This window comes from Oncorhynchus gorbuscha, linkage group LG08 (assembly GCF_021184085.1).
Source record: "Oncorhynchus gorbuscha isolate QuinsamMale2020 ecotype Even-year linkage group LG08, OgorEven_v1.0, whole genome shotgun sequence".
Lineage (NCBI taxonomy): Eukaryota > Metazoa > Chordata > Actinopteri > Salmoniformes > Salmonidae > Oncorhynchus > Oncorhynchus gorbuscha.
The window spans coordinates 41,194,669-41,220,556 of NC_060180.1; the positions used below are offsets into that span (position 1 = coordinate 41,194,669).

A 25,888-nucleotide genomic window follows, 5' to 3' on the forward strand; every position below is an offset into this window, starting at 1 on the left:
ACGCAACATCTAACGGGAGTAAAACCACAGGAACTGAGCAAAGTAAATCCTTGATATGTTCTATGAACATAGTCATCACTTCTGTCCAGCTGTCGTTCTGCCTCTGGTTGGGTTAATAGTAGAAGACACATTTCAGTTGAATCCATTCAGTTGTACCACAAACTAGGTATCCTCTTGTCCCTTTCCCAGTGTTACTGTACGCTTTGGATTATAGATGTATTTTTGATCCACTGTGTTTATCCTTCTCAGGTCAATTTCTTGCTGAGCTCAGGTGCTAAGGCTAGCGATGTGTTGCTGCTACCGTGCCACTAGTATATTGTTCTAACAGTCAAGGTCAGGACTAGTCATCACAAACATCACTGTTTGGAGCCTTTCTAATAGCCAGAGGACTAATAAAATACTTGTGTGTGTGTGTGTGTGTGTGTGTGTGTGTGTGTGTGTGTGTGTGTGTGTGTGTGTGTGTGTGTGTGTGTGTGTGTGTGTGTGTGTGTGTGTGTGTGTGTGTGTGTGTGTGTGTGTGTGTGTGTGTGTGTGTGTGACACAGATTAGCCTACAGTGGCTGGTTGTTCATTAAAGTGAGTGGAGCAGAGAAATCAACAGGGCAGAGAATGAGCTGACAGGCTATGCCTTCACCTTGCGCCTGACACCAAGACATGTGCACCAAAACAGCACACCAATAGACAAACAGACCAAACGACTCAGAGAAGCTGCTTGTTTTGGCCTACAGCTCTTGATGCAACTCTTGCTCATGTGAGAGAAGGGAGAGGGATAGAGAAATGGAGAGCGAAGGAAAGAGAGTGGTAAGAGCGTGAGAGAGAGTGGGTGAGAAGAGAGAGGTGAAAGGTTGAGTGAGCGAGAGGGGAATAGGTTGAGAGAGAGAAGGAGAGAAAGAGAGAGCTAGAAAGAAGTGAAAGGTTGAGTGAGTGAGGGGAATAGGTTGAGATAGAGAAGGAGAGAATGTGAGAAAGAGGTAAGGGAGGATGTGATAGAGTTTGGGATAGAGAGAGAGAAGGGCCCTTGAGGCTTGTATATAAAACATGAGCAGCCTCTCCTGCAGCCCCTTATTGATTACACAGCCTGATGAGGTCCACTCTGATCCAGTCAGCAAAAACAAACATTAGCCACCTCTCTACTCAGACAGAACACACAGAGAGAGAGAGCGAGACCCAGTATCCCATGAGCTGTTTGTGCAATGGGGCTGCTAATGTACTGTATGGGATGGAAATAAGGGGGTTAATACAGGGTCAGTCAAGTGGCCCAATGCTTTCTTTACCTCCAGAGGCTATCAACTCAATGAACAACACCACATAACATTCTCTGAAGTCCCTGTCAATACTATTCGTTGTTATAACCCAAAGTCTTTGGTTACACATTTACTCATCACATCTCAGGTTCTGAGGAACACACAGCATGTCTACCAGTGATGTTTATAAACCCTAGATTGCTAATGCTATGTAATGGCCATTGAGAGGTTTTGCAGCCACCGGTCGGCCATATTGGCACTCCCCAGAGGAGCAGTCCTCTATAGGAATCAATGGAATTATACAGTATTTAAATGTAATGCTTCAAGGACAAAATGACATGTATTTAAATACCTGTGTTGTTGTAGTGGGGACAGTAACATTAGGAATCTCAGAATTTTTGGGGTTACTACATGATTCCATGTGTTATTTCATAGTGTTGATGTCTTCACTATTATTCTACAATGTAGAAAATAGTAAAAATAAAGAAAATCCCTTGAATAAGTAGGTATGTCCAAAACTTTTGACTGGTACTGTATAAATCCTTGATATCTAGCACTGTTGACAACATGAACCGATGCAAAGAGAGCAAAAATAAATCACCACAGAAATGTGTAGTGCAGGAATGCCTAAGGGAGAGGTTATATCCAGCTACAAGCCTCATTCATTATCAGGTGAGAAATAGCTCTGGAGAGAGAGACACTAAAGCAGGTGCTAGATTTACAAAACACAAACCTGCCTGTGAACTTAATCAGGGCGGTATCTATGGAGGCATGACTACCTTCCTAGTCCCTAGTTGGACTACATACAGCATGGGTCTGGTACGAGGTGTATTGTAGGTCGAAACGCAACACGGTATTATCTCTGAATTGAAAAACAGATTGAATAACTTCAGCGAAGAAACAACCGTGAGGACAGAGATCACATTGACTGAGGTCATGATGGACAGTCATGGGAAAATGTTGGTGTTTTGTTCAGCTTTGCGTGTAATTTTGTTGATAAAAAATCAAATATAATAATAGTCATAACTATATGAATATTAATCATGATAATATGCCATTCAGCAGACGCCTTTATCCAAAGCCACTTATTGTCGTGCGTGCATATGTCACGACGTGGCCCTTTGGGGGGTGTATATCGTGGCTTCCCGCCTCTCTCGCTCTCCCCACCGCAAGTTTTATGACTTTACGATAGGTCATAAATACCTGGTAGAAACTGCTGTATTGAGGGAGAGAGTACCAGAACAAAGAGCTTCTCTTAGTTTAAAACTCCTAATCCCCAAAATGGCAGAGAACTAAACAATATTTCTACTTTTGAGAATGTGGGAATGGTCCGTGGACACTTAAGGGACAGTCATGTCGAGTGCGTTTCATTTGGTGATCTCATGAGGGACAGGAAACACACATAACTGTATCTTTTAAAGTGTACATTTCCCAGCTGTCAGGTTTACATTTAAATATCGTGAAACGTATGTGATTAAACATGAAACTATTTGTGAAAAGATGTAATGTCATGTTAACCTTCTAAATCAGAGTATGGATTTTCATATAAAGATTAACTAGTCAGTGGCCCAGACATCACAATAGGTGTCATAGAACCACCCCTTCTTCCACAAGTATAAAACACCATCCTACAAAATATACATTAAGTCAGAGAACGCCGGGACGGAGTTCCCACATTGGAATGGCTGCAATTCTATAGACCATTAGACCATACAGCTGTAGTTTTGGCTACACTGCTGGAAATGGTTCAACTCTGAGACTATCGATCACTACAGGAGCAAATTCTAGACGCATAATTACTAGTCTGCAGCTAGAAATTACGTAAGTCTAGAACGAGAATACCGACAACCGCCGAAGCATCTGTTCTTTGAGAACATTTCCGAATGGTACTCTGAAGTATCCATTATAACCACCGACAACCATGAAAGACATTGTGACTTCTGGGAAAGTTAACCAGAGACTCTGATGAACTCTACAGGATGATTGAGGATTTCAACAGAGAAAACAACAAAGACATACGAGCAGAAATATATACATTGCAATTATTCTCGAATGAGCGGCCGTTCATGTACAAAGGATTAGCATTCCAATGATTATAATTATCCACTGTGTGTAGTGAATCCATTTTGTCTTTCCCGCTCTTTCTCAGTCCCCACCCCTTCCCTTTGTCTACCAAGCCATCATATCGGCTTAGTCCACTAGGGACTTTTCTATCATTGTTAGTAACCAATATCTACTGTTTGTTTGTTAAGTATTTCTGTGATTAGTTAGTAAATAAATATTAAGCCAATTTGTATATTGCTGATTCATTATGGAAACTTAGGGTTGGTGCAGATATCCAAGGGTTTGCGATGTTCAGTAATGAGAACTGACAAGGTATCACGTAATAATTAAACCTAGGAGCACTAATTTGATATAAATAAGTCTTCACATTTAATGATAGTCCAGACACGACACATTCATTTGTTGTATGGGTGGCCCCAACAAGAATCAAACCCACAACACTTGGTGTTGAAAGCGCCATGGTCTACAGACAGAACTTACCAGCTGAGCCCTGAGTTCTGTTGCTCCGGTTGAATCCTGCACTCCTGCCACCCTCCTCGCTCAGGTTGCTAGGCAAACCAGAGCCCAGTGCGTGAGACCAGGCTGTATCTTCTTCCACTGGGGGTCCGGAGGGCAGCGCCAAGGGCCCACTTTCTGGACCCTCACCTCCCTGCTCTGCAGATCTCTCCACTGAGACCCAGGAGAGGGACCACGAGGCCACCTTGGAGCTTCCCTGGATGACTGAGGCTGATGGTGGAGGGGCTAGAGCTCCAGTACCTGGTCTGGATGGAGGGGAAGAGTTTCTGCTGTCTGACCCAGAAGGGGAGCTGTTGACTGGTGGTAGAGTTGTGCTGCGACTGGCTCCTGACTGCTCCTTCCTTGTGGTTCTCTCGTTGGATGGAGGGACTCTGATTATGGGTTTGCTGGTTTCAACGGGGAGACGGGTGAACTGGATCTTCCCTCCCGCCTCTTCGGAGGCCCCCTCAGCACTCCCCTCCTCTTTCACCATCACTCTCTCTCTCCCAACACTAGCCAGGCCATCTGCTCTAGTGGGAATATAATCCGGCTGGGGCGAGATCTCAACTTTTGACGGGGCCACATGTACCAACGTCCCCCCTTTGGGCTGAGTGGTGTCTGGGACAGCCTCCCGTCCTCCAGGGGTGGAGGAGGTGGAGGAGGAGGCAGAGGACTTGCTCTCTGAGGCTGGGGTAGAGGTGAGCCGGGCTGGGGAGGACGAGGGCTCACCAGTGGGTGGTATATCATCTAGTTCCCCCAGCCCTAAGCTATCCCACCACCCATGACCCCATGAGAGTAAACCTGCAGGGGGAAGAAAGCTACATTTTAGAGGAGGCAGTGGGAAGTTAGAGGAGGCAGTGGGAGAGATAGGATAGAGAAGGAAGGAGAAGAGGGAAGGGACAGGAGCTGTAAGAAGAACGAGAGAGCGAGAGATCCTGCCAGAGCATAGCGGAGAGCATATCGTGTAAACACTGTGCTCCCTGAGATACAAAACCAATACCTCTAAGCCTTTGTCTTCTATTGTGCCTCTATTTCTTTTATGTTTTATAGTTTTACCATCCCAGAAAACCCTTCATTTGGAAGAAAAGGCTTAAAGAATGCAGACAACAATACCTAAGGTTCCTTTCTCTGTTAAACATGTATGCCTTTGAGTTGAATGGGGCCAGAGAACATATCTGTATTAATGAAGCTTAGACGACTGAAAAGGGCAGTAAAACAGTTTCTGACCCAGACTAACATGCAAGCACACACTCACAAACACAGTGTCTCTTTCTCTCTTTTCTTTCTCTCTAGCTGTTTGTCTCAGTATCACAACCAAAATAAAGCAAAAAGTCCACACTAACCTGGAGCAGGAGAGCCAGGAGAACTGGTGGGCACAGTCCCGCTCTCTGTCCCCTCCGTAGTTCCCCTTCTCTCCACCTCTGGACTGCCTCTTCCTGGGGTACCTTCTGTCACCCCTGCCAGGTAGTTCCACGGCTTCCACATGGACTTCACTATCTTGGCCATCACCTTTAGACAGAGACCACCATACAGCCAATACAATGAATTTACTGTAATACAATTAACAATACTAGAGCCACAAAGTGCCTGTATGCCAAAGTACCCCGATGATACAGTACTTATAATAAATCGATATTGTAAAAATGTAGCAACCTTTCTGTCAGTAGGGGCTGATAACGCCTCTTTCTGTGTGGTAGAACTTGGACCGTGGCTGGGGGTGGCTGGAGGTCTGAGGAAAACTCCAGAGTTAGGGTCCATGTCTCCCAGGTCTCCCCAGGCTAGAGAGCTCTCTCCTGGGCTCAGCTGCAGGGTGACATACCCCTCAGAGGACTCTGAGGACCAGGGGTCTGAAGCTGACAAGATCAACACATTGAATTACAGTAACAATAATCATCCAAAAGCAGGTGCTTTGGTCAAAAGGAATGCTCTATATGTGCAATAGAATATCCTTTTAGATGTGGTTCAAGTTTCTTACAAGAGCCGGCCTCTTCCTCCAGATCAACCAATCCTGACCAGGTCGAAGGTGTGAGGTCACCAGAAGGTGAAAGGTTACGGCTCCCTGAGAAGATGGGACAGAAGGGAGGATTATTCACAGAATAAGAGAAACCTTCTTGCCATTCAACCATGTTGAAAACCCATTACTCTACATCTATCCATTCATCTCCACACCCACCTGTGGTCGGGGGGTTGCTGCTGGTCTCAGTAGCCAGGGAAAGGCTGTCTGTTCCTGGAGTGCCTGTGTCGCTGGGGCCGGTCAGGTAGCTCCAGGGCTTCCACAGAGACGCGTAGATCTTAGAGATGGGGCCTGGCTTCTTTACGTTCCCTGATGAAACCATGAGGAATTGAAGAGCATACATGTGCAGGAGACGTCACAACCCAATGAATGAACAATGACTGACGCTTCATGGTCAGTGTGTGCAATACATTCCTGTCTAATTAATCATCTCTCTCCTCTCTCTTACGCTCTCTTCCACTTCCTACAAGTCTATCCAGCACTTCCAGTGTAACAAGAGGATTCTAATATCCCATAACTCTTTGCATAATTTAGGACTAATTCTTAACAAAAGGGACCAGCTATGCTATAGTAGTTTGCAACAGTGGTGGTCTCATGAATCAAATTATTTTCAAAAGCTTCCTCATGGAATTATTAGGTTGTCTTAACCAGTGTTGCTATGGTTACGTCCTTGGCAACGCATGTCACGGTGGGCAACAGCATCGTCATGCTTACTTCAGTAGAGATGGTTAAGTCATACTGTAGCTACACCTCTAAGAATAATTGAATCGGTGAATGGAGAAAAGGCCTTGGACGTTTTAACATCGTGATGTTACATTATGAACTTTGTGTTTATCAGTGACTCGTGTAAGAGAAGTTCCCAGTTTAGCCTAACACTGACAATGTAACCTATGAACTCTGAACTCTTGGGACTCCAGATCTGGACTTCATTCTCACCTCTGTAGCAATAGGCATCGTAGAGCGGTGTGGTGTCCGTAGCATTGGCCGATCCGCTGCTGGTTGCGGTTCCATTGGTGTTGGGAACGACAGTCCGGACCCCTGGCTGGGCCCCTCCACAGCCCTGCCTGGGCTGGGTGATAGGGTAGCGGACACTACCGTCAGAGAGCCAGCCTGGAGCACAGCTGTCCAGCCCAGCCTTCCAGGCCAGGTAGAGCTGCCCCACCGTGGCCAACTGTCCTCCCAGGGAGATGCAGCGTTCTGAGGCAGAGGATAGAGTCAGACGCCCTGGGACCCATGAGTGGAATACCTCACCTGGATAGAGAGAGAGGAGGTTCTGACTCAGATATCTTTATTGTCCTTTCACAAGCCTACAAATTCACAAGGCAATTTCATTAAAGTGAGTCAGGAGTGGAAGTGAGATGTTTCTGTGTGTGTCTGCCTGTGTGTGTGTCTGCCTGTGTGTGTGTCTGCCTGTGTGTGTGTCTGCCTGTGTGTGTGTGTGCGTGTGGACATGTGTGTGTGTGTGCGTGTGCGTGCGTACAGCCATGCGTGTGTGTGTGTCTCACCGTCCAGTTCCCCGGCGAAACAGTAGACATCAAACAGCTCATTAGGGTCTCTCTTCCCATAATTCCTCACACCAGCCGAGTACTCCTGTTGTCCATAGCAACCACGCTCTGGTGACTGGATAGGATAGCTGTGGAGATAATATTAATAGGATCAGAGTCAGAAAACTAGGCTCTGTGTTCGCACCAGATGTTCAAAATATCAAACTACGGCTGTCCTCCAAACAGTATGCGGTCTTCGTTGTATTGTGAGCGAGTGTTTGGATGTGACATGAGTGACTGGGTCAGCTCTGTGTGTGTGTGTGTGTGTGTGTGTGTGTGTGTGTGTGTGTGTGTGTGTGTGTGTGTGTGTGTGTGTGTGTGTGTGTGTGTGTGTGTGTGTGTGTGTGTGTGTGTGTGTGTGTGTGTGTGTGTGTGTGTGTGTGTGTGTGTGCCCACCGGACAGTCTGGTCGGAGAGCCATCCGGCAGCACAGTTTGCATAGCCATTGTGGAAAACTGCCCACAGCTGGGTCGGCGTGGCGATGAGGGCAGAGTTCTCCTGACAGACCCACTGGGCGTCATCGAACGAGAGGGCGTAACGGTCACTAGGAGACCGGTAATGGAACACAACACCTGAGAGGAGAGACACAGAGGTGAGGTGACTGACAGACACATTCTCTTTCTACTCTCTCTCTCTCTCTCCCCCTCGCTTGTATTTTTCTCTTTCTTGATCAACACCTCAAGGACACACACATACAGCACACGTATTCACAACAACAAAAAACAAGCACTCAATTTGAGCAGCGTACGACACAGCCGTACGACACAGGTCTGGGTTGTGATGCCAAGTGTGTATTTGTCTCAGACAAACAGATGGGAGCATGTACAACCAATTAGATCATTAGGATGTTCGTTCACTGGCGAAGGTCACCCAATGAAATGTTACTCTCCGTGTGGCATTGTAAGACACTAAATGATTATACTAATATTAACATCGGAATGTGGAAAGACGTTCCTTTCTCCCTTTTGTTCGCTCCTCTGCATCTGCTGCTGTATATCGGATGTCCGTGATATTGCCCAACTTTGACAGATTATACAGGTGGTCGGCAACCAAATATAGGTTCCCCGTTCCCATTCGAAACAGAAACCCGCTTTGAGCTGCACTTCATGGAAGAGCAGTCACAGGGTACTTGTCATTGTTATTCAATCCATGTGCTTAATGTTAATGACAGTGTCACGGACTATTAGTCTGTTAATATGAACCCGTAACGACAACACAAACAGAAGCACAGAAAAGTAAGCCTGGAGAAAGTCACTGTGATGTTGATATGATGAATCAATGTAATTCGTGTTGAATGAGATAAAGGAGGCTTTGTCCCAACACTCAATGGGAAGGACCAATGGTCGTTAAGTAAAAGGTCACATTTTCACACTGAGGTTTCTACGATGCTATTAATGATCATTTGAAGGGACAAAGAGCTGGGTTATCCACCGTATGGACTTGTCGAGGCTTTCAGAAATACAATAAGGAGGCTTTTTCACTATTGATGAACTCTACAACTGTAAAAATGAAAAGTGATTCACAAAACACACCAATTCAAGAATTCAAAAGAAGGTACTTCTTGTAATTGTTGCAAACAAAGATATACTATATTAAATCGGAGAGAAAACCTCAATTACAACGACATGCAGTCAGTTACAGTATAAACTCCTCACCCATCACCACAAGGGGCAATACGTCTCGCTCGTAGTTGCCGCCCACGACAACCTGGCAGTGGTAGGTGCCTGTGTCGTTGCTACGGAGGCCTGAGATCTCCATGGTAGCATTTCGGTTGTTGGCAGCGTATCCAAGCAACCTGACCCGCCCAGCGAAAGCCTTATTCACCTTCACCACGTCACCTTTGGCAAAGAGTTACAAAATAGGTTTGTTTTTCTATGAAAGTGTATACTCTACATCGTTGGGTCATAATGAATGACCTGTTGTAATACAAAAATCCAAATGTGGCGAGTGTAAGTGTTGATTGAAAGGAATATCCTACTAGTTGAAACAGTCTAAGACCATGTTGATTGAAAGGAATATCCTACTAGTTGAAACAGTCTAAGACCATGTTGATTGAAAGGAATATCCTACTAGTTGAAACAGTCTAAGACCATGTTGATTGAAAGGAATATCCTACTAGTTGAAACAGTCTAAGACCATGTTGGTTGAAACACTATCATTGAATCATTAGCTTTAATATCAGACTATTGTTACTTTCCTTACCTTTGGCTGAGAGAACCATCTGCTCCAGGGGATCCCCCATTCCTCCACGCAGTACCCAGGTTCGGGTCCACTGGATATGGGGAGGCTGGCTAGAGGGGCTGGGCTCACTGGGCTCGTGGGTGAAGACGCAGGGGAGGTGAGCGAACCCGGCCAGTGGCTCTTGTATGGTAGGGTGGATGACTCTACGCATGTTCACTATGGAGGCTGCCTCGCTCACCCCTGAGGAGAGGAAGAAGAAGAGGTAGGGTGGATGACTCTATGCATGTTCACTATGGAGGCTGTCTCGCTCACCCCTGAGGAGAGGAATAAGAAGAGACAGGGTGGATGACTCTATGCATGTTCACTATGGAGGCTCTCGCTCACCCCTAAGGAGAGGAAGAAGAAGAGGCAGGGTCGTGAGGGAAAAAGGGAAGAAGAGATCAAATGTACTCCTATGCGTTCACTCAATATGGGGGCCGATCTACCCACCATTGGCTTGAATGGTAAGTCTATTTCTATGTAAGATCCTCAAGTAAGCTAAAACAGACAGGAGTAATGGTTAGTTCTGTCAGTTTGGTCTATTAGAGCCAAGCCAATTACCTATTGAGAGAGCAGAAGATGAATGAGAGGAGCTGAGATTCCAGGGTGCCATACTTAACCAGACCTCTGGGATTCATTACCAGAGAAACACTCAGAGAATGTTCCGGAACCCAACTCGGTGAAAGTCCATTCCAGTAGAGGTGACACAACAGCACTGTGTAGAGTCACACACACACACACACACACACACACACACACACACACACACACACACACACACACACACACACACACACACACACACACACACACACACACACACACACACACACACACACACACACACACACACACACACACACACACACACACGCGTGCATGCACACGAGCACACACTTGACACTTGGCTGGGTAGACAGATAATTAATTCCAATTTCAGTATGCTTATTTCATCACATTCATATCTGCATTTATGCACCTGCTTTCCCTCTCTCGCTCTCTTTCTCCTCTCTCTTTTTGTCCGCATCCCCCTCTTTCATTCTCTCCCCTCTCTATCACTAACCTCGTTGTCCCCCCTTTCCTCTCTTCTCCTTTCTCCTCACTCCCTCTCCCCTCCCCTCTCTTTGATTTGATTGGACGTAAAAGTGTCGGGACGGTGTTTGCCGCACAAAGAACAGGGTTCATCACTCTGCAGGTGGGCATCAGCAGTTCGCTCACTCCAGATGCCGTGAAATACAGCCTCAGGGTAACCATGGAAATGGGAATACCGGTAAAGGCCAACTACAAGGCTCTCCCATCTGCATTTAGATTGGAATGTCTTCACAAGTGGAACCCCCCCTAGAGAGAATCCCCATGTCAGTATTCTAACAATCAGCTTTATCCCCAAGCCAGAAGTAATCACAAACACTGTTTGCTATGTGGAGAGAGAGAGAGACAGACTGAGAGATGAACACAGACAACTGTGAATGGAAAAACAGATGGAATTGACAGCAGAAAAAGGAAACAGGGAGACTCCTAACAATGGAAACAGGGTGGAGATGACACGGAGGACTTTTTAACAATGGAAACAGGGTGGAGATGACACGGAGGACTTTTTAACAATGGAAACAGGTTGGAGATGACACGGAGGACTTTTTAACAATGGAAACAGGGTGGAGATGACACAGAGGACTTTTTAACAATGGAAACAGGGTGGAGATGACACGGAGGACTTTTTAACAATGGAAACAGGGTGGAGATGACACGGAGGACTTTTTAACAATGGAAACAGGGTGGAGATGACACGGAGGACTTTTTAACAATGGAAACAGGGTGGAGATGACACGGAGGACTTTTTAACAATGGAAACAGGGTGGAGATGACACGGAGGACTTTTTAACAATGGAAACAGGGTGGAGATGACACGGAGGACTTTTTAACAATGGAAACAGGGTGGAGATGACACAGAGGACTTTTTAACAATGGAAACAGGGTGGAGATGACACGGAGGACTTTTTAAAAATGGAAACAGGGTGGAGATGACATGGAGGACTTTTTAACAATGGAAACAGGGTGGAGATGACACGGAGGACTTTTTAACAATGGAAACAGGGTGGAGATGACACGGAGGACTTTTTAACAATGGAAACAGAGTGGAGATGACACGGAGGACTTTTTAACAATGGAAACAGGGTGGAGATGACACGGAGGACTTTTTAACAATGGAAACAGGGTGGAGATGACACGGAGGACTTTTTAACAATGGAAACAGGGTGGAGATGACACGGAGGACTTTTTAACAATGGAAACAGGGTGGAGATGACACGGAGGACTTTTTAACAATGGAAACAGGGTGGAGATGACACGGAGGACTTTTTAACAATGGAAACAGGGTGGAGATGACACGGAGGACTTTTTAACAATGGAAACAGGGTGGAGATGACACGGAGGACTTTTTAACAATGGAAACAGGGTGGAGATGACACGGAGGACTTTTTAACAATGGAAACAGGGTGGAGATGACACGGAGGACTTTTTAACAATGGAAACAGGGTGGAGATGACACGGAGGACTTTTTAACAATGGAAACGGAGTGGAGATGACACGGAGGACTTTTACAATCAGCAACAGAAGCTGCTCTCCTATTGTATGCTCGTCAGAGTGGCAAACCGTGTGTAGATCTGGCCAGTATTAGGCCTTACGAAGGCCATCCTTGTCAATCAAGGATGTATTGTTCCTCTCATTTGTCTCATTCTTGTCCCTGCCTATTACTAATGGTTGACAAGTTTCATGCAGCGTAGCGCTGACATACAGGAGCCCCGACAGTGATATGAGAGAGAAGCACGTTATTCAGTCATGTCTGTTCTGCTACTGCATAGCGGTCTTCACTTGTGCCTGGCTCGTCAAATAGGATGGTTCCTCAGCTTCATGTCAATAAGTAATAGATATACAATCACACACACACATCAAAGCTCAGCAGAGTCAAAGACCGCGAGGAATTCTCTCCCAGCAAATGCATGCCTTTCCATCCCCCAGCCATCTATCTATTAGCTGGGATATCCATGGCAACAGCAGCTGGAGGATAGTGTCCAGATAGGTTGTGTGGTGTGTGGGGGAAGGTTAGGTAGGAGAGTGATATACCGTAACCTGTGAGTGGCCTCTTGAGACCCTTCGTCCATCTGAGCAACAGAGAGCAATAACACACACGTACATGCACGCGTGTACCAGACATGCACACACACACACTCTCTCTCACACTCAATTACATTACAGTATCTGCTTTTGAGCCAAATCCCATTAAGTTTTTCAAATAATGTAGACCATGACGGAGACGAAACGAGGAAAGGAAGGTAACTACAGACGTAGGATCTTAATTTGATCACTCTTTTGTTGCTTACACTTTTCCTGGCAGGAAATGCAAACCTGTAGTGCATTATAGGTTCTGAAAGGCTTCGAAAGTTTGTATTTTCCACTTCAATGTAAGATTTGATGAATCAAAAAATGTATCAACCCCTACAAAAAAAGAATCCACATAATAATGACCATTTCCTGTTGCTGAATGATTCTTCTTCTGCTGTAGCAAACTGGGTCAAATGAAGATCCTACATCTGTATCTAAGCCTATTGGGACACAGTCAGTTCGTGGTCGCTGTAACATCACAGGTTTTAACCACATGCCTAGATAGACTTCCTGTCTTCGTTGCTCCAGCACAGGACAATTTGACGCAGTGTGATTGAACAGACGGTCAACTAAATTGCCATCAATGGGTCTGGAACAGTTCCAGCACACTCCCACAGAGCCTGTCTGCAAACATCCACATCGTGTTTCTCCGTTACAACGTTCAAACTACACAATCAAAAAGTAGTAGCAGTCAACATTACTACTGATCCGAAACTTGTTCGCTCGGGGCCGCATTTTCGGCTTCTATTTTCCAAAATGTGCCTGGGATTTCCAGCAGCACCTCGTGTTGATGATGTGTTGTCCACCAGCTTCCCAGAAACTGAGGGCTGAAACCAGTGTGCGTGTCAGAAGGAAGGATGAGCAGAAACTCAGGGCTGAAACCAGTGTGCGTGTCAGAAGGAAGGATGAGCAGAAACTCAGGGCTGAAACCAGTGTGCGTGTCAGAATGAAGGATGAGCAGAAACTCAGGGCTGAAACCAGTGTGCGTATCAGAATGAAGGATGAGCAGAAACTGAGGGCTGAAACCAGTGTGCGTGTCAGAATGAAGAATGAGCAGAAACTGAGGGCTGAAACCAGTGTGCGTGTCAGAATGAAGAATGAGCAGAAACTGAGGGCTGAAACCAGTGTGCGTGTCAGAATGAAGAATGAGCAGAAACTGAGGGCTGAAACCAGTGTGCGTGTCAGAATGAAGAATGAGCAGAAACTGAGGGCTGAAACCAGTGTGCCAGTGTGCGTGTCAGAATGAAGAATGAGCAGAAACTGAGGGCTGAAACCAGTGTGCGTGTCAGAATGAAGGATGAGCAGAAACTGAGGGCTGAAACCAGTGTGCGTGTCAGAATGAAGGATGAGCAGAAACTGAGGGCTGAAACCAGTGTGCGTGTCAGAATGAAGGATGAGCAGAAACTGAGGGCTGAAACCAGTGTGCGTGTCAGAATGAAGGATGAGCACAGATAAGAGCACTCACCTAGGCCAGCACACAGAAGCAGCAGCAGCAGAGACGGGACAGCCTGTCGACCAGGTACATGCACAGCCACAGCCATCCTGGACCTGCAAAGAGAGGAGGAGGGGGGGGGTGAGAGAGAGAGGGGGAGAGAGTGAGATAGGTAGATGGAAAGAGAAGGCGAGAGAGAGAGAGAGAGAGAGAGAGAGAGAGAGAGAGAGAGAGAGAGAGAGAGAGAGAGGGGGGATAGACGGGGACAGAGACCATTAAGATTCACGTTGCATGGTTAAAGTAGTATTTGTCTGTCAATCTCTCGCTCTCTCTCTTCCACTTCTCCCCAGGTGCATTCTGTAGGTCAATGGGCTATGAGCACGTACACTGCATGTGTTCCGTGTGTCCTGTCCTGTCCTGTATGTGTACCTCGTGTTGCATCCCCTCACCAGAGAGTGAGCTGCATAGACATTAAAAGCTTATTTTGTCTCCATTCTTCTATTGTATTATGCAAGAGGACGGAATCTTTGCGCTACGCCCTGTTGAGCTGCTAGATCACTTTCAATGTGCGCAGACATGGCGACCTTTGACCTATTCTCCATGAACCACATGAGGAATGAGTCTCTGGCAGAGAGGGAGTCGTGAAGAGAGCCTGGCTGTGAGCCCCACCCCTCTCAATCAACACAGAAAGACAAGACAGAAGTAACATTGACAGTAGAGCATCTAAGAATGGCCGAGGGGGATGGAGCATTCTAAGAAATGGAATGTGGGTTTGGTATCTTTGTGGTATCGGAGGAAACTGTGCAAACTGACAATAACGTTTTATTCCATCTTTCTCCCATTCCTGAAAATGCATTGCCTCTTCGCCTACTGTACAACCACGCTTGCAATTACAATCAGCTCTGAATTTAAACGGCTTAGAGGAACATGTCCATAGGATGAAGAAAATCAGTCGAGCATTCAAAGGGTGTATAGACAAGCTACGTAAAAAGATCAAATGATTTGTGCAAAGAACTGGCAACCGGGAAATCCTGTGTTCAGACGTTTTTGCATGTACCAGGGCAACTCCAGCTGTATACTAACCAGCCTCACCCTACTGACTACAGCCATTGGATGTCGTTGATGCCTTCTTCTAAGACTCCTTTCTGCATGTCTTCCCTTATTTCACAACCAGAGTTGTCTTAGGCGGAGAAAAGAACTCAAGGAGGCTCTAGAGGCTCTAGACTGTGTTGGCGAATGAGGCTGTCCATTCTGAATGTATGGGCTGACAACAAGACATTCAAAGAGGGCCGACAGAGCACACAGTAGAGATCCAACCAGGCAACCACCGCTGTGATAGACAGGTCTGGGAGAAGGGAGATACAGTCTTGCTCTGTGTTGAGCTGCTGTCCATCAGTGCAGAACAGCAGAGGCCCTGAACCCATGCCTTAGCTATCATGACTTCAGCAGGAAAGGAAGCCTATCCCCCCCTCCCACCACCCCTGCCTCAAAGCATTCCACCAGTCTTTCAGTGGGATTCTCCCTTAAAGCTTGCTAAGGAGGATTTCCTGCACTTCCAAACCTAAATGGAAATCGAAGGATGAAACTGCTATGCGCCACAAGAGAAGTTGAAAACCAGTGAAATACACAGCATTGATCCATCCATCTTTCCACCCCATGTTCGTGTAAGGAAAGGGGGACACCTCTAAATTACTCCCTACGATCGCATACATCTTGTGTGCATGAGCTCTCTCCCCGTCCCGCTCTCATTACCACAGATACGATCGCATACATCTAGTGGGCATGAGCTCTCTCCCCGTCCCGCTCTCATTACCACAGATACGATCACATACATCTAGTGGGCATGAGCTCTCTCCCCGGCCCGCTCTCATTACCACAGATACGATCGCATCCATCTAGTGGGCATGAGCTCTCTCCCCGTCCCGCTCTCATTACCACAGATACGATCGCATACATCTAGTGGGCATGAGCATGCCGTCCCGCTCTCATTACCACAGATACGATCGCATACATCTAGTGGGCATGAGCTCTCTCCCCGTCCCGCTCTCATTACCACAGATACGATCGCATACATCTAGTGGTCATGAGCTCTCTCCCCGGCCCGCTCTCATTACCACAGATATGAGCAGGCTTGTGTGTGTGTGTGTGTGTGTGTGTGTGTGTGTGTGTGTGTGTGTGTGTGTGTGTGTGTGTGTGTGTGTGTGTGTGTGTGTGTGTGTGTGTGTGTGTGTGTGTGTGTGTGTGTGTGTGTGTGTGTGTGTGTGTGTGTGTGTGTGTGTGTGTGTGTGTGTCTCTACAGTATACGCCTTCCAACTCAGCTCAGACTCACATAAATAGAGTCAGCAGTGACTGAGGGCCGTTCAGTCCCTTCAGTTAATCAACCCACTAGCTGCTCCGGTCTGGATTCATGATACACAGGCACCTGAGGGCACTTCATCTGTCTCAGTGACACACACAAACACACACAAATTATCACCAGCCCAGTGGGAATGCTCTTTCCCAGAGGAGGCAAGAAAAAGAAACGTGCGCACACACACGCCATGCTGACACACGTCACACATACAACACATAACAAACCCCGTATGTTCTTTGTGGGATCTGCTGTCCCCTCTACCTGGCCATGGATAGAGTATCGCTCTAGTCTCCTTCCACTGGCAGAGGACCTACACAGCCTTCAGAAAGTATTCACACCCCTTTTTCCACTGGCAGAGGACCTACACAGCCTTCAGAAAGTATTCACACCCCTTTTTCCACTGGCAGAGGACCTACACGGCCTTCAGAAAGTATTCACACCCCTTTTTCCACTGGCAGAGGACCTACACGGCCTTCAGAAAGTATTCACACCCCTTTTTCCACTGGCAGAGGACCTACACAGCCTTCAGAAAGTATTCACACCCCTTTTTCCACTGGCAGAGGACCTACACGGCCTTCAGAAAGTATTCACACCCCTTTTTCCACTGACAGAGGACCTACACGGCCTTCAGAAAGTATTCACACCCCTTTTCCACTGGCAGAGGACCTACACGGCCTTCAGAAAGTATTCACACCCCTTTTTCCACTGGCAGAGGACCTACACGGCCTTCAGAAAGTATTCACACCCCTTTTTCCACTGGCAGAGGACCACGGCCTTGTTCACCTGTAGCCCTCCGCACAGATGAGCTCTGGCTTTTACTGGAATGAATTAACAAAATGTCAGGGCCCGTTCCCCTGCATGGGCTCAAAAGCCAGAGGAGGGAGATGGTTGCTGCAGAGGGAAACGGTCAAAACGAAGATCTACCCGTCGTTCTATGGATGGCGAGAGCAATCAAAGAGTCCACATTCAGAGAGTATTCACACCCCTTTTTCCACTGGCAGAGGACCTACACGGCCTTCAGAAAGTATTCACACCCCTTTTTCCACTGGCAGAGGACCTACACGGCCTTCAGAAAGTATTCACACCCCTTTTTCCACTGGCAGAGGACCTACACGGCCTTCAGAAAGTATTCACACCCCTTTTTCCACTGGCAGAGGACCTACACGGCCTTCAGAAAGTATTCACACCCCTTTTTCCACTGGCAGAGGACCTACACGGCCTTCAGAAAGTATTCACACCCCTTTTTCCACTGGCAGAGGACCTACACGGCCTTCAGAAAGTATTCACACCCCTTTTTCCACTGGCAGAGGACCTACACGGCCTTCAGAAAGTATTCACACCCCTTTTTCCACTGGCAGAGGACCTACACGGCCTTCAGAAAGTATTCACACCCCTTTTTCCACTGGCAGAGGACCTACACGGCCTTCAGAAAGTATTCACACCCCTTTTTCCACTGGCAGAGGACCTACACGGCCTTCAGAAAGTATTCACACCCCTTTTTCCACTGGCAGAGGACCTACACAGCCTTCAGAAAGTATTCACACCCCTTTTTCCACTTTTTCTTGTGTTACAGCCTGAATTGAAAATGGATTCAATTGAGATTTTGTGTGACTGGCCTACACGCAATACCCCATAATGTCAATACCCCATAATACCCCATAATGTCAATACTCCATAATGTCAAAGTGGAAGTATGTGTTTTTATATTTTTTTTACAAAAGAATAAAAAATTAAAAGCCGAAATGTCTTGAGTCAATAAGTATTCAACCCCTTTGTTATGACAAGCCTAGATAAGTTCAGGAGTAAAAATGTGATTAACAAGTCACATAATAAGTTGCACGGATTCACTCTGTGTGCAATAATGGTGTGTTTAACATGATTTTTGAATGACTACCTCATCTCTGTACCCCACACATACAATTATCAGTATGGTCCCTCAGTAGAGCATTGAATTTCAAACACAGATTCAATCACAAAGACCAGGAAGGTTTTCCCAATGCCTCACAAATAAACATACACTGAGTATCCATTTGAGCATGGTGAAATTATTAATTACACTTTGGATGGTGTATCAGCACACCTTGTCACTAAAAAGATACAGGCGTCCTTCCTAACTCAGTTGCTGGAGAGGAAGGAAACTGCTCAGGTATTTCACTATGAGGCCAATGGTGACTTTAAAACAGTTACAGAGTTGAATGGCTGTGATAGGAGAAAACTGAGGACAGATCAACAACATTGTAGTTACTCCACAATACTTACAAATGAAAGAGTGAAAAGAAGGAAGCCAGAATATTCCAAAACAATCCTGTTTGCAATAAAGCGCTAAAGTAAAACTGTAAAAAATGTGGGGAATATTGGGGAAAATCCAACACAGCACGTCACTGAGTACCACGCTTCATATTTTCAAGCATGGTGGTGGCTGCATCATGTTATGGGTATGCTTCTCATCGGCAAGGACTAGGTTGTTTTTTATTGTGGGGGGGGTAAAAATAAACGGAATAGAGCTAAAATCCTAGAGGAAAACCTGGTTTAGCATGCTTTTCAACAGATACTGGGTGAAATGTTCACCTTTCAGAGAACCTAAAACACATGGTCAAATATACACTGGAGTTGCTTATCAAGACAACATTGAATGTTCCTGAGTGGCCAAATTACAGTTTTGACTTGCATTCAGAAAGTATTCCTGATCCCTTCCTTTAAAAAAACAATGTTGTCACCTTACAGCCTTCTTCAAAAATGGATCAAATATTTTTTTTCTCATCAATTTACATAAAATAGCCCATAATGACGAAACAAAAATAGGTTTTGCAAATGTATTAAAATAAAAAACTGAAATATTGTATTTATATAAGTATTCAGACACTTTGCTATGAGACTCAAAACTGATCAATGTTTCCATAGATGTTTCTACAACTTGATTGGAGTCCACATGTGGTAAATTCAATTGATTGGACATGATTTGGAAAGGCACACACCTGTCTATATAAGGTCCCAAAGTTGACAGTGCATGTCAGAGCAAAAACCAAGCCATGAGGTCGAAGGAATTGTACGTAGAGCTCAGAGACAGGATTGTGTCAAGGCACAGATCTGGGGAAGTGTACCAAAAAAATGTCTGCAACATTGAAGGTCCCAAAGAACACAGTGGTCTCCCTCATTCTTAAATGGAAGTTTGTAACCACCGAGACTCTTCCTAGAGCAGGCCGCCCAGCCAAACTGAGCAATCGGGGGAGAAGGGCATTGGTCAGGGAGGTGACCAAGAACCCGATGGTCACTCGGACAGAGCTCTAGAGTTCCACTGTGGAGATGGGAGAACCTTCCAGAAGGACTACCATCTCTGCAGCACTCCACCAATCAGGCTATTATGGTAGAGTAGCCAGACAGAAGCCACTCCCCAGTAAAAGGCACATGACAGTCCACTTGGAGTTTGCCAAAAGGCACCCAAATGACTCTCAGACCATGAGAAACAATATTCTCTGGTCTGATGAAACCACGATTGAACTCTTTGGCCTGAATGCCAAGCATCATGTCTGGAGGAACCCTGGCACCATCCCTACCATGAAGCATGGTGGTGTCAGGACCTCAGAATGGGGTGAAGGTTTACCTTCCAATAGGACAACGACCCTAAGCAATTGGCCAAGACACCGCAGGATTGGCTTCGGGACAAGTCTCTGAGTGGCCCAGCCAGAGCCCGGACTTGAACCCGATCGAACATCTCTGGAGAGACCTGAAAATAGCTGTGAAGTAACGTTCCCCATCCAACCTCACAGTCTGAGAGGATCTGCAGAGCAGAATGGGAGAAACTCCCCAAATACAGGTGTGCCAAGCTTGTAGCATCATACCCAAGAAGACTCGAGGCTGTAATCACTGCCAAAGGTGCTTCAACAAAGTACTGAGTAAAGAGCCTGAATACTTGTAAATGTGATATTTTTTTTTTTTTATTTTTTTCATTTGCAAAAGTTTCTAAAAAACAGTTTTTGCTTTGTCATTGGGGTATTGTGTGTAGATTGATGAGAGGAAAAATCTATATAATCAATTTTAGAATAAAGCCGCAAAATGTGGAAAAAGTTAAGGGGTCTGAATACTTTCTGAGCGTCTGTCAAGCAATGATCAACAACTAACTTGACAGCGCTTAAATCATTTTTTAAAGGATAATGTGCAGTGTGCAATCCAGGTATGCAAAGCTTTTAGAGACTTGCCCAGAATGACTCACAGCTACCAAAGGTGATTCTAACATGTATTGACACAGGGGTGTGAATACATACACTACCAGTGAAAAGTTATAGAACACTTACTCATTCAAGGGTTTTTCTTAATTTGACTATTTTCTACATGGTAGAATAAGAACTATGAAATAACACATATAGAATCATGTAGTAACCAAAAACCTGTAACACAAATTAAAACACAATGAAAACACAAATGTAACATATTTATATATTTCAGATTCTTCAAATAATCCCCCTTTGCCTTGATGACAGTTTTACACACTCTTGGCATTCTCTCAAACAGCTTCACCTGGAAGGCTTTTCCAACATTCTTGAAGAAGTTCCCACAAATGCTGAGCACTTGTTGGCTTCTTTTCGTTTACCCTGCGGTCCAACTCATCCCAAACCATCTCAATTTGGTTGTGGTCAGGTGATTGTGGAGGCCAGGTCATCTGATGCATCACTCTCCTTCTTGGTCTAATAGCCTTTACACAGCCTGGAGGTGTGGTGGGTCATTGTCCTCTTGGAAAACAACTGATAGTCCCACTAAGCGCAAACCAGATGGGATGACGTATCAGGCTGTAACAACAACGTTTGGAATATCAAGGGGTGTAAGTCAAGGGGTATGAATACTTTGGGAAGGCACTGCAAGTCTCAATGCCTCCTGGGAAAAGGAGGTCAGGAACTGTTCGATAGTGTTTCACGAGTTAATTAAGAGGACACACTTTCGTTGACAACTACAACCTGGGGAAAAGATTGCAGGCCCCGGTTGATGCAACAGACTATTAAACTTCCCTTGATATTTCATTACATGTCAATCTAGGAAGAGATGAAAGAAGAGAAACAAAGAGGACGACAATGGAATGTTCAGTCATGATGACTGTGTTAGTGTTTGGCTTTTATAGAGCATAGCATTGTTTTATAAAGAGAAACCGTGTCATAAAGCAAAACTGTCAGACGTTGCGTCATGTTTTTTTACTCTCGCTGGGGACCTGGCAGCTGAAAATGACTTCTCTCTTTCCTTAATCATGTCTTACAAAAACAATGACCTATTCAGAGCGGCGGAGGGCTCCAAATGAGCAGAACATTGTTTGTGCCATCATTTTGAGAAGGTAATGTGCTAGGTAATTTTTGATCATCTGTGAGAACATCATTCTTTATCCCTATAGGCTCAGCATGGCATTGTGACATAATACCAGGAAAGACTAAATGACTCAGCAACAGAAAAACCTAAGTCATGGGCACATTTGTCTAGGAAATAGGAAGTAGACAAAGAATTGCACAGTAATTACTTAAGACATTATCAGAAGTAGCTACCCGACTACAACTCCCCTCCCCTCCCTCCACTCCACCCGCCAAACCCAAATCCTCATCTGAAGATCTGAACACCAGGAAAGGTAATGGAGCTGAATTAGGCATTATTCTCTCCCTGCTAACCCCCCCCAGGTATTTTAATCTGTGTGTTTGAATAGTGACACACACACACTTTCCACTTGTGTGTCGAATAAGTCTGGTGAATAAACACAGTCAAAACAGCTAATGACTCATGAAATGCTGCTGGTGGGAATCATGAGAAGAGAGAGGCTGTAACGGCTTTCTTGTGGAGAAGGATAAGCAGACCAAAATGCAGCGTGGTGGTTACTCATGTTCTTTAATGAAACAATGAACTATACATGAAATAACCAAATATACAAAACAACAAACGGAACGTGAAACCCTATACAGCCTATCTTGTGACAACAAACACAAAGACATGAACAATCGCCCACGAAACACTCAAAGAATATGGCTGCCTAAATATGGTTCCCAATCAGAGACAACGAAAATCACCTGCCTCTGATTAAGAACCGCCTCAAGGCAACCATAGACTTTCCTAGACAACCCTACTCTGCCACAATCCCAATACCTACTAAAACCCCAATACAAAAACACACCACAAAATAAACCCATGTCACACCCTGGCTTGACCAAATAAATGAAGACAAACATACATACTTCGACCAGGGCGTGACAGAGGCTCTGAAAGGAGCAACGTGGTCTCAGGGAAATGTGTATTATTCTGGGACACTCCATTTAGTATGATGTTACGTTAGGTTCAATTATAAATGGAATAGCGGTCTTCCAATAGCATACGAATTAGAGAATATAGTATTATACATCTTACCTGGCCAAACAATAGCATACGAATTGGAATATATAGTACTATACATCTTACCTGGCCATACAATAGCATACGAATTAGAGGATATATAGTACTATACATCTTAACTGGCCATACAATAGCATATGAATTAGAATATATAGTACTATACATCTTACCTGGCCATACAATAGCATACGAATTAGAGGATATATAGTACTATACATCTTACCTGGCCATACAATAGCATACGAATTAGAGGATATATAGTACTATACATCTTACCTGGCCATACAATAGCATACGAATTAGAGGATATATAGTACTATACATCTTACCTGGCTAATTAGAATATATAGTACTATACATCTTACCTGGCCATACAATAGCATACCAATTAGAATATATAGTACTATACATCTTACCTGGCCATACAATAGCATACGAAATAGAATATATAGTACTATACATCTTACCTGGCCATACAATAGCATACGAATTAGAGGATATATAGTACTATACATCTTACCTGGCTAATTAGAATATATAGTACTATACATCTTACCTGGCCATACAATAGCATACCAATTAGAATATATAGTACTATACATCTTACCTGGCCATACAATAGCATACGAAATAGAATATATAGTACTATACATCTTACCTGGCCATACAATAGCATACGAATTAGAGGATATATAGTACTATACATCTTACCTGGCCATACAATAGCATACGAATTAGAGGATATATAGTACTATACATATCATATGATTTGGGTGATGTAAGTTATCATATGTCTTGGAGGACGTATAGTATTATATGTCTTTCTCTGAGACCAGCTTGTTTGTTGCATTGTAACAACAATGGAGAATTTACGTTGGTGGTGAGGTGAACTAACAACAAAGATTACGATCATTCACTTGAAAAGTTGGGGGAACTAAAAGGACATTTACATTTACATTTAAGTAATTTAGCAGACGCTCTTATCCAGAGCGACTTACAAATTGGTGCATTCACCTTATGACATCCAGTGGAACAGTCACTTTACAATAGTGCATCTAAATCTTAAAGGGGGGGGGGGTGAGAAGGATTACTTATCCTATCCTAGGTATTCCTTAAAGAGGACAAAGTTGAGGTGAATTGGGTTAAGTTTAGAATAAGGGTTAGGGGAAGGGGTTAGCTAAAATGCTACAGTTGTTCCCAACATGACTCGAACATGCAACATTTGGAATTCTAGATGGTCGCGGATTACGACCACCCATCCTCCCCGACCAACCTCCCTACTTTTGTTTCTGTCTAAAGTAACTAGACCATTTGTAGGTATCATACACCTTGGAGGTGCTCAGAAATCCGGAGAGTAAGTTTCGTATGGCTCTGAGACCAGGCTGAGAGGAAAGGAGAGGTGAGTAGAGGAATCAGGGAGGAATCAGAGAAATACGGAGAGTAAGTTTCGTATGGCTCTGAGACCAGGCTGAGAGGAAAGGAGAAGTGAGTAGAGGAATCAGGGAGGAATCAGAGAAATACGGAGAGTAAGTCTCGTATGGCTCTGAGACCAGGCTGAGAGGAAAGGAGAGGTGAGAAGAGGAATCAGGGAGGAATCAGAGAAATACGGAGAGTAAGTTGTGTGTGGCTCTGAGACCAGGCTGAGAGGAAAGGAGAGGTGAGTAGAGGAATCAGGGAGGAATCAGAGAATGAAAAAATGTACAATGCGTCTGATATGATGGAGGGAGAGTTTGGTTCAATAGGATCCCCATTAGCTACTGCACATGTAACAGCTACTCTTCCTGGTGTCCACATGAAACGTAGAAATACATGACAAAGTACAGAGCAGTTATATACAAACAACATAACAAGATATTACATTAAATAAAATACTAAGAAATAAAATAATGATGTATAGGAAAGACACCAAGAGAAAAATACTATTTACACACTATTTATATATATGTATTTGTGAGAGAAAAGAGGAGAGAAGGAGAGAGGCAAGATAAGAACAATAATTAAGGTTCAGGACAAAGAGAGAGAGTTAGACAATTATAACTACAAAAAGATGCTCTCAGAAAAAAAGGGTTCCAAAAACGTTCTCCGGCTGTCCCCATAGGAGAACCCTTTTTGGTTCCAGGTATAATCCTTTTGGGTTCCACGTAGAACCCTCTATGGAACGGGTTCTACATGGAACCGAAAAGGGTTCTCCTATGGGGACAGCCAGATAACCTTTTTAGGTTCTAGGTAGCACCTTGTAGATGCAAAATGACTGCCAAACTGGTGTGGAAAAGAGACATCGCAGAGCGAGGCAGTGAAACACAACGTTGTTTATCTTTAAAATGGCATCAATCACAAGTGGGTCACGTAAGTGATGATTTCCATTGGGCTTGACGATTATTGGAGCAAATAGCCTGGAACCATGCTGCGGTAAGCCCCACAATATTGAGGTTACCGCCCAGAACATAAGCATGACAGATGGATGAAGCCATCTACAGTAAGTCTACTCAATCATACTGTACTAACCCTACTGTAACAGCTTACCAGCCGTCCATACCCCTCTTTCTGTCTCCCATGTCCTCACATTTTAAGTGGGGGGAGTGAATGGGACTACTATATTTACCTTACTGTTAGTCTATACAACCATATGGCTCTACAAATAAAATGTATTATTATTATTTCTACCCAAACAAAAACCCGAACCCTCTCACTCTGTCTCCTTACATCTTACGTGGGGGAAGGGAATGGGACCACCGACTAACCTACTGCAACATCCTCTTGTCACCGAGCTCACGAGGTTCTAATGAAAGGCTAAGATTTGGCCTGCTGCGTGCCATAGACAGAGACACAGTAATCTCAATGACTCTGAGGTCATGAAGCATTATAATGCAGTAGCCTAATGACAGCGTTATCACATTACACAATGCCTACAGATACAATACCATATTGATCATAGAAATATATATATTCAACATACTTATCAAATAAGTATTGCTATATATAGCTCAAATGTAGCATAACTGAGCAGTGCT

At 44.8% G+C, this 25,888-nt stretch overlaps 1 protein-coding gene across 3 annotated transcripts in view; it reads right to left on the bottom strand.

The window, feature by feature from the left end:
• ncana (neurocan a) overlaps positions 1-25,888 on the bottom strand; it is a 75,859-nt gene that overhangs the window by 38,081 nt on the left and 11,890 nt on the right. For 2 of the 3 annotated variants that reach the window (XM_046359517.1, XM_046359516.1), the window contains exons 2-12: positions 14,204-14,286; positions 9,562-9,780; positions 9,015-9,197; positions 7,757-7,931; positions 7,322-7,449; positions 6,753-7,067; positions 5,976-6,125; positions 5,778-5,861; positions 5,456-5,655; positions 5,146-5,311; positions 3,788-4,603 (exon numbers count right to left, since the gene is read on the bottom strand). In XM_046359517.1, the coding sequence (XP_046215473.1) occupies positions 3,788-4,603; positions 5,146-5,311; positions 5,456-5,655; positions 5,778-5,861; positions 5,976-6,125; positions 6,753-7,067; positions 7,322-7,449; positions 7,757-7,931; positions 9,015-9,197; positions 9,562-9,780; positions 14,204-14,279 (2,512 nt within the window). In that variant the 5' untranslated portion in view covers positions 14,280-14,286. The remainder of the gene's footprint in view (positions 1-3,787; positions 4,604-5,145; positions 5,312-5,455; positions 5,656-5,777; positions 5,862-5,975; positions 6,126-6,752; positions 7,068-7,321; positions 7,450-7,756; positions 7,932-9,014; positions 9,198-9,561; positions 9,781-14,203; positions 14,287-25,888) is intronic. The other variant, XM_046359518.1, reaches the window with a different exon arrangement.